Here is a 10263-nt window from a genome sequence, read left to right as displayed (position 1 = left end):
ATACCGATTTTTAAAATTTAAATAATTAGACCTACACATTATGTGCAATAAACATTTGGGAGCTGCTCTAACAGACTGACAGTCTGATCCTTGTGCACAGTGTTATAAAAAATAATAAATATAAAAAAGGACAGAGGTTTGATTCTGAGCTGAGGGTGAATTCTCGCTGTGTAATATTTGAATGTTAAGACAAAAAATGATGTCCAAAGAAATGATTGATGTGCATAAATTCAGTAACTTGAGACAGTCCTGAGTAACAAACTAATATCCAGCAGGATTTAGACTGTTACAGACGGTAAATCTCCGCTAATTAATGCACTTCGATACAAGCTTTGACACGGACTGAATGAATGAGACACGGACTGAATGAATGAGGAAATGAAACAGCGTGTAAGAGGGAGGAGACAGAGAAAAACTCAGAGTAGAAGGGAAGAAAACCTGTCAGCGAGCAGGTTATGTTCACAGAGTCTGTTACCATGGTGATTGACTCAGAGTTTCAGTTACCTCTCTTTCTGGAACGGATAACTCAGAGTTTCCCTCATCTCAGGGTTAACTTACTCTGAGTTTTCACATAACCTGCTTTCTGGAATACCCCCCAGCAGTCCCCACACCAGTGCCTCTCCCCTCTGCTGCTGACTCAGGAGCTCTTAAACACCTCCTCCATGCCAGGTGTGGCCTTAGGTAATGCAGCACACCTGAGCAGATCTACAAGGGAGGGAAAAGGGACAGCAGCACAGAAGACATACAGCCATGACACCCCACCCTTAAAACAATGAATAAATAATTTGTCACACTGTCAATCTCAAGTACTGAGACAGTTAAAGGTAAATACATTACGGTTAAACACCCCATAGTTCACTGACATAGTTCACTTAACTGTATGTTAAGATAAACAACTAAACACACAGATTAATAGGACTGATAGGGTGATAAGGTGTCACCTTAGGTCAAATTTGGATCTAACAAGATCGAATCATTAAAAAAAAAAAAAAAAAAGGCCCAACTAAGAGGCCGTTTACATGTTGCCGGCTATTTTCATAAACGGACATTTCACCGTCTCCGTTTTCAAAAAGATCTTCGTTTACACTTACTCGTGTATATATACACAAGAGCACGCCAAACCTGTAGGTGGCAGTGTAACGAGAAGCTCAAGCCTTCCATGTATCCATTGTCACCATAGCAACATAGGTCGCACTTTTGACACAGGCGCAAGTTACGGCGCATACTGTGACGTCGGCTGCCTATAACTCCGTTTATCTCCGTTTATCTCAGTTTACATGCAAACGCGCAACCGGAGTTTTCCAAAATCTCCACTCTGGCCGGAGTTTTTAGAAAGAGGTGAAGAGGAGAAATCTCCGTTTGCGTGTAAATGAAGGGCACAAACGAAGGAAGATGTCTCCGTTTATCAAAATCATCGTGTACGTGTAAACGGCCTCTGAGCTGCTGCCACCGAGTTCAAGAATAAGCAGCAGCTGCACAAGTAGCCAAATCAGTGGGTGCCACTCCCACCAGATGCAAAATGGCTACAACTATGAGGTGAAAAGAAAAACAATGCCAAACAAGTTACTGCATTTACCAACACCAAAAACAGTAACACAGGTGACCAACACAAAAGTGGAGTGCAACAGCCACATACCAAAAAGGATCATACAAGTAGACCAGCTACAAAGTTGCTGCCATACATACTGCTGGCACAGGAGCTCTTAAACACCTCCTCCATGCCAGGTGTGCTGCACCTCCTTAGGTAATGCAGCACACCTGAGCAGATCTACAAGGGAGGGAAAAGGGACAGCAGCACAGAACACATACACAGCCGTAACACACCCTTCAGACGGGGAATTTACTTTTTACTCTCATCCACACACTTCTTATTCAAGAATAGATTATTTTCTTATCTAAGAATCGCTAGTTTCAGTTATTGAGCAAACAGCTAAATAGACACTCTACCCAATCTTACAACACCACCCTACTTGAATTAAATAAGCTAAAAGCAGAATTTAATTCCATATTACAGAAGAAAGTTGAATATGCTTTGTTCAGAACCAAACATAAATATTATGAACAAGGGGAGAGGACTGGAAGATTTCTAGCACAGAGAGCAAAGCAGCTGTACACCCAGTCAATTATACCAGCTATACTAAGTGACAGCGGCGAACTGAAGACAGACAATACCGTCATAAATGCCATATTTGCCACATTTTATCAAAATCTTTATAGCTCAGACAACCCAGATTATGAAGACATTAGATCCTTTTTATCTAGTGTAAGATGCCCAACCTTGTCAGATAAGGAGCAATGTGAACTTGGAGCTGACATTATGTTGGAGGAGGTTAAAAAGGCTATAAAGGACCTGCAGAGTGGGTAATCTCCTGGGGAGGATGGCCTCCCAGCCAAATTTCATAAAGCTTTTTCAGATCTCCTTGCCTGCGACTACAGTCTTTAAGGATGCAATAGAAAGGGCGTCTCTCACAGATAGTATGCAAACTGCTATAATAACTTTGATTCGTAAAAAAGGCAGGACCCGCAACAGTGTGGTAACTACCGCCCTGTATCACTGATTAATGTTGATGCTAAGTTGCTCTCCAAGATTTTTGCATCAAGGCTGGAGGATTTTCTACCAAAACATATTCACCCAGGTCAAGTGTGTTTCATTAAAAATAGGACATCACCTGATAATCTCCGCAGGCTGCTCCATCTTATGTGGCAAGCTGGAAATGAGGCAGATGTAACAGTAGCTTTCTCACTTGATGCGGAGAAAGCATTTGACAGGGTGGAGCGGGCATATCTATTTCAATCACTAGAAAACTTTGGCCTCGGTCCCTCTTTTATTAAATGAGTTAAATTATTATATCGTAGTCCTAAGGCATCTGTGGTAACAAATGGCAGAAAGTCTCGCCGTTTTCAACTTCACAGAGGGACAAGACAGGGCTGTCCTCTATCCCCCTTAATATTTGCTCTGGTGCTTGAAATGACAATGTAGTTGGTATAGAGGCAGGCGGCGAAGAGTATAAACTACTCCTGTAAGCGGATGATATTTTTCTACTGTCTAGAAGCCCAGTAACAACTGTGCCCCACATCCTCACTTTGACTGACTCCTTATCAGGTATATCTGGATACAAAATAAATTGGTCGAAGTCTGAGGCAATGCCCATTTTCGAGATTCTGTCCACCTAGTGTTAGGCGGGGATGGCAATTTACATAGCAACCATCTGGCCTAAGATATTTGGGTTTAAAGCTCACTCCATGGCTGGACGACATTATGACGAACAACTTCCTCCCTCTAATTCAGAAAATAGAGCTTATTTTACAGAATAAGACCAAATTGGGGCTGTCCCTCCTGGGGAAAATTAATATCTTAAAGATGATAATAGTCCCCAAAATTAATAACATAAGCTACATTTTACCATTAAGCTTACCACACAATGTATTATTGAAATACAATGAGGTGTTGAAGCATAATTCAAATGGTCGGGAGCTGGGCCAGTTAGCTCGCGACCTCATTCCTTTCTTCTCAAACGGACTTTCTTTGTTTTCCATTATGATATCAAAAACTCAAATACTCAGAGGTCAAAAAAATCACTGGAGACACGTAGAATCAGATGCAACNTCAGGACAAGCTGTAATTCCCCTAATTTTCCACCAGTGTTTCTGAGCCCATCCTCATGCTATTTTTAGAAATGATGCCTAGGTACTTCTCCACCACAATGCTTAAATGCTCAGTGAGTGTGTGTGTCATAGGAATACATGAAATAATAAACCAGTGTGTAATTTGTCAATGCACAGAGTACATTGCTTCAACACGTATCTTTTAAAAGTCAACTAAAAGGTACAGTATATGTCTTCAGTAAATCAGTGCATTACACTACAGAGGCTATATACAACTTTTTGTTGGCTGGTAAAAAAAACATACGTAAATCGGACAAACCTTGTGGGCTTAACGCTCATGAAAATATGGGGCCCTTATACTGCTGTAACCTGACGTACTGATGAGTTGCACCCTTTGTTACAATCTTAGGTGTGAACTAGTGTACATAATATAAAGTACAATTTGATATTGTACTATGTAAAATATGTATGATGCACATATATATTTTTGTGTGTATCAGGCATCGACATAGATATGTACATATTTATGTATATATCTGTGTCTCAGTTGTTTTCCCTCTGTCCTTGTTCCCTTTGTTCTGTCTTGCTGTAGTTTTATTTGTTGTGATTTCTCAACTTGTGGTGAATCTTATTGGTTGTATTTTTTTTATTATTGTTATTGTTTGTTTATTTGTTTGTTTTGCTTGGTTTGTTTGAAAAAACAATAAAAAAGAAATTACTTAGAAATTAGAAAAATATATTGTGGCAAGCTTAGATTTCTTGATTGCTAGAATAAGACAAAGAGATGAATTCTGAACCAGGCAGAGCTCCTTATTTCACCCAAGCACAACTTCATGTGAGACACTCTAGTATCCACACAGGCAGGAGGTCACCAACTGTGTATACAACTTAGCTCATGGTGCAAAATGTCTTTTACCACAACATTAACTGTAACCCAGTGGTTCCCAACCAGTGGGTCGCGGTCCAAAATTCTGTCTCGGGTCGTGAATGTGAAAGTGACTTGCAAATGTGTCAAGTTTGTGAAAAACACTTTTATTTTATTTTTTTCAAATTTAATATTTAATATTTTTATTTATTCTTTTATTTCATTTTTAAGGTTTGGATATCCGTGAACACTTATTGAACGGAATATAGATTCTGATATTGTTGAAAAGGATGTTGTGTTGTAAAGAATAATGTTGGAGATGTTCACTCATGTTGAAATAAATCAACATCAACAAATCAGCAACCCTTTTTTTTTTTTTTAAGATATTTTTTTGGGCTTTTTAGCCTTTAATGTATAGGACAGACAAGTGTGAAGGGGGGAGAGAGAGAGAGGGAATGACATGCAGCAAAGGGCCACAGGCTGGAGTTGAACCCGGGCCGCTGCGGCAACAGCCTTGTACATGGGGCGCCTGCTCTACCACTAAGCCACCGGTGCCCCAACAAATCAGCAACCCTTACTTGAACTGAATTGGAAATATTTTAGAAAAAAACACTGAATTACAAGGCTTTAGAGAACAGTGCTCTATTGTAGACTTAACATGTAAGGTTATAATAGGTCGTGATCTAAAGTGGGCTGGTCTGAGGCATGAAACTCCAGGGCTGAAAATGAGTCCCACTCCGGCCCTGCCTGCTTCTGACTGCGCATAGTGCTTGTGTAAACAAGGATTGCACACAAATATTGCTTGTCATTATTAGAAATTACAATTTTAATGCATAGTGTGCACTGTTATGATCACAATACGCAGATGCCTTTGAAACGCGAATGTTAAACATGACAAAAGATTGGAAATATAACACATAAATTAGATCCATCCACCTTCAAATCACTCCTCAAAACCCACCTTTTCAAATCCGCTTTTAACCTTTAAACATTAGCTTTTTGTTCTCTGTTTCTCATGTACCCCCCCTTTTTTTTGTATGTACTTCTTTTCTTTGTTTTAAATGTAAAGCGTCTTTGAGAGCTGTAAAAGCGCTATATAAATAAAATGTATTATTATTATTATTATTATTATTATTATTAAAAATAGTATTCCTTAACACAAACAAACTGAGCTCTGTTAGAAACATAATTTGTCAACCATTTATGAGTAACATCCTGAAAACCATATTTATATAACTTAGCCAATAAGATATTGTGATTTACAGTATCAAATGTTTTAGAGAAGTCTAAGAAAATACTACAGACAAATTCATTGTTTTCAAGAGCAGATGTGACCTTGTCAATCAGGTGAAGCAGAGCCATATAAGTGGAATAATTTTTTCGAAAACCATACTGATGATTGTACAGAATTGTATTGAAATCCTGTTGTAGATAATTTTAAACAAGGGAATAACTTAAGCAATTTTTAAATCCTCTGGTACAGCTCCTGTTTTTAAAGACAGGGAAAAGATGAAGAAAGTGGTTGCAAGATTAATTGTTTCACCTGCTTGACAAGAGATACTGGAATATTGTCATGGCCAGCTGCAGATGTTTTCAATTGATCAATCACTTATTTCCTGGATATCGGGGAGCTTGAAAGAAGGCATAACAGGAAATGTCCCTTGAATACAATCCAATGGGTTTACATGACAAGTAGGAATTTTATTTGCTAATTTCTTACCAATATTAACAAAGAAATCATTAAACTGTTCAGCTATATCAAATGGGTTACTTAAAGAATCTTCCCCATTCAGAAAAACAGAAGGTAATTCTGAGGTAGTTTCTCTTTGAAGCAACTGGTTTAATGCTTTCCATGTGGATTTAATGTTGTTTGAACACCTGTTTAATTCATCACTAAAATATTTCTTTTTTGCAGATCTAATATAATTAATATATTTATTTCTTTAGGGTTTATAAGCACCATGAGAAAGAGGAGTAGGATTTAAGACATATCTCATATACAGTTTGTTCTTTTTCCTTAGCAGCTTCAACAAATCAGCTGTGAACCATGGCTTATTGAAGTCTTGGTGACATTTCTTGGTAGGTCTTCCTATGGGAAAACATTCATTGAAACAAGAGCTAATAACTTTCATAAATTTTTGATATGCTAAATCAGCATTATTCTCTTCATATACATCATCCCAGGAAATATTGCCAAGCATGTCTTTTAACTTATCAGTGTTTTTCGTACTTATATTTCTTTTAGGTGTTATTACCTTAGAATTTTCAGCTCTACTAACCTTGTTCACAGAGAGTTGGAATATCGGAAAATGATCTGACAAGTCTGAATATAGAATACCAGATTTCATTCCTTCAGTCAAGGAGTTGGATAAAATGTTAATTAAAGTTGCAGATTTTTCATTAACTCGTGTTGATTTATGAATAAGAGGGAAGAAATAACTAGAATAGAGAACATTTAGAAAGTCCCCAATAAGGGTATCTGAATTATGTTTAAGGAGATTTAAATTAAAATCTCCTAAAATGTAACAAAGCTTTTTCTCTCTGTTGATAAGGTCAAGTGAACAGAACAAACTTTCATTAAGTCTTTGATGACTGAATCAGGTAGGCAATAAATAACCCCAACAATAACATTCTTTCCACCAGAGACACCAGAGAGCTCCACAAAAAGAGATTCCACATCAGCCCTATCTGTTTTCAAAGAAAGATCATCCCTTAATTATCATAATCAGCATGAATAAACAGAGATACTCCACCTCCAGATCTATTTTCTCTTACATGATGAACTGAGTTGTAATTAGGTAATTTAAAAATTTCTTTAGAGTCTTCTGTAAGCCATGATTCAGATAAAGCAATAACAGAAAAGTCATGTCTGAGTAAAGATAAATAATGAAAGAATTTGTCATAATTACTCGAAAGACTTCTGATATTCAGATGAAAAGTAGAAAAAGTATTTGCAGGCATAGAAGCACATACGTTATTAGACTGGGTTTCATTATAACTACACAGTTTAGAGACATCAGATGAGGAAAATAAATTTTGGTCTGGGTCAACATCAGCATTATAAGAATCAAAAGTAGAAGAGTCAAAAGGCTTGAAGATCTGGTCTACCAAATCAGAAGTGTAACAGTCAGTTGAGATGCAGTCCACAGGTTCTGGATCTGGATCTGTATTACTCCTATCCACTGTTTTGTGTTGAGTAACTGTGATTTCAGCTAGTCAGACAAAAATGAACAAACAAAAAAGTATCAAATCAAATTGATTATCGGCTTTCTGGTGCACTCCTGGACTTGATAACCAGCTTGTCATACCTTAAACTGGCTATTTCTCCCCTGCCACAGGCAGCTTTCAGCTCTGGGAGGAGTTCTCTCCTCTTTTTCTGGACAGCCTCTGAAAAGTCCTCATTTATGAAGATGTTTGTGCCTTTTAGCTTTCTTGCAGATGACAGTATGGTCTGTCTATGGCTGAGTGATGGGCTCAATGCAGATCCTCAGTTTCTCTCGCTGTCTGATCATCACGATGTTACTGATCCACCTGGTAGGCTCTGATAGTACATTTGTATGACATTAGAGAAAACGGATTTATTGGGTTAGTCCGACTAAAATGAGACTTTTAAAATACATGTAAACATGTTAGTCTGACTGAAATCATACTAAATTGAATTTCTCAAAATTGGTCTAACACACCTAGATAATGTGATTGGGAGTTGAATTACTCCTGCATGTATACAGTCAATCAGACCCAAATCTCTCAAGACAGATTCTGCAATTTAAAGGAAGAATTTATTTATTTATTTTTTTTACCGATGGATTTCCAGATTGATCAGACCCAAACTGGCCTAGGTGCTCTGCACATGCTTCACAGTTTCCACTCCAGGCTTTGACCTGGGAGTGGAATAGCATTATATGTGTAACAGAAGAACCTAGAACAACAGGGCGAAATCTACATCCAGAGCTGTGCATTTGTGGATGGGTGAGGAGACACAGTTCATGTTGTGTCAATTGAAAGAGTTAAATATTTTAAAATAAAATCTATGGGAGGAAAACACAGAATGGCAACCTGTTCAAAAAAGTGGTGGAACAGCAGGATGACACTCCATTGTTTGGTCTATGATATAATAGGTCAACCTAACCTAACATGCTGAAAGGGAGCATATCACCACCTAACTGAACATCCACCTGAGTGGACTTAAACTGAAGCACGCCCCCACTCCAACTTACCTTGGAGTGACCCTTGACAGGACCCTATCCTTCAAGGAACATCTTAAAGGGAAGGCAGCTAAGGTGAAGTCCAGAAATAACCTGCTCTGCAAGCTTGCTGGCTCAAAATGGGGGGCAGAAGCCCCCACACTGCGCACCTCAGCGCTGGCCCTGGCATACTCCTCAGCAGAATATTGTGCCCCTGTTTGGTCCAGGTCACCCCATACACACCATGTGGACACCCAACTCAACACAACCATGAGGATAATCACCGGGACAATCCGCTCAACACCACTCCCCTGGCTCCCCATCCTATCAAACATAGCCCCTCCACACATCCGGCAGGTAGCCTTCACTCAAAGGATGCTCCAAAAGGTCAAAGACTCCCCTCATCTACCAATCTACACAGACATTTTCAACCCACCCACTGCCCGGCTTCCATCTAGACGTCCAATTTGGTAGAATCCCCCGCCAGCTGACTTTACCATCCAATCAGCTTGGGAAAAGGAATGGGAGTCCAAAGACGTCCCAAACAAACATCTGGTGGCAGACCCCACCCTGCTGGTCCCTGGCACCAACCTCCCAAGGAGACAGTGGTCAACCCTAAACAGATTCAGGACTGGACATGGCCCCTGCCTGGCCAGCCTTCACAAGTGGGGCAGCAGCTCAAGCTCACTTTGTGCTTGTGGAGAGGAGCAAACAGTGCAACACATCATTGAAGCTTGCCCTCTACAAAGACTTGAAGGAGGCTTAGTCACCCTCCATACAGCAGATCAGACGGCAACTGTTTGGCTGAAGGACTTTGCATTCGCTAAATAAATAAAACCACCTATGGTAGTGGAGTTGGACATACTTCGGTGAATAAATGGATTCCCCTCCCGTGCTTGTATAATTGAACAAGGACAGTAGTCCAATTAGATGGCCTAGTCTGGCTGTAACCGTAGCTCCATTTAACTGTGCATGTAAACGTACTGACTGGAGCTAAGTGACTATCTCTCTCTCTCTCTCTCAGTGGATGACGTCTCAGTAGCTATGTCCATTATTTTATGCAGTTTATGGCTATGAGTTTATAATATGAAAATAAAAACACACAAAGCACTTACATATTTCTATGCAAGGTCATTGTATTCAACCCGTTAAAGTACTTGGGTAAATAATTAATATTGGATTAAAACATTTTTTCTTTCTATTTTCACTCCAAAGCACACTTGATTGAGGCATCTATTCATTAAAATGGTCAAAAACTTCTAATCTGAACATGCCTCACAAGAGGGGTCAAACTTAGCCTCCACAATCTTGAGAGCTTAATGTTGAGCCACATGTGTGGTGTTAGAGGGGTAGAATGATAGCTTCTTGCAAGTTCCACCAAACAAAAAGCAACTTATATATGAGGGCCAGGGCGTGGTATTTTTCCTGCTTTCTGGGCCTTTGCCCTTCACAGATCAGATCCTTGGTGAAGATCACATGATGCATCCCTTCACTTACTACCCTTAGACTACTAGAATGCATCATACGGTTTTATAGATTACTTACTAAGTTCAAATTGAACATAATTACTTTTCTAAGAAACCAGTGTTTGTTTCAACCTTTGTAGAA

The 10263-nt window shown here is 39.2% G+C and overlaps 1 protein-coding gene across 1 annotated transcript in view; it reads left to right on the top strand.

The window, feature by feature from the left end:
- The window catches only part of LOC126399574 (protein FAM200A-like), a 34223-nt gene that overhangs the window by 21161 nt on the left and 2799 nt on the right, over positions 1-10263 (top strand). The window contains exon 5 of the mRNA XM_050059633.1: positions 8883-9012. Within this exon, the coding sequence (XP_049915590.1) occupies positions 8883-9012 (130 nt within the window). The remainder of the gene's footprint in view (positions 1-8882; positions 9013-10263) is intronic.

Source organism: Epinephelus moara, chromosome 13 (genome assembly GCF_006386435.1).
Source record: "Epinephelus moara isolate mb chromosome 13, YSFRI_EMoa_1.0, whole genome shotgun sequence".
Classification (NCBI taxonomy): Eukaryota; Metazoa; Chordata; class Actinopteri; order Perciformes; family Serranidae; genus Epinephelus; species Epinephelus moara.
Note: the sequence above shows the minus strand (reverse complement) of the source record. Positions and strands in the feature narration are given on the sequence as shown.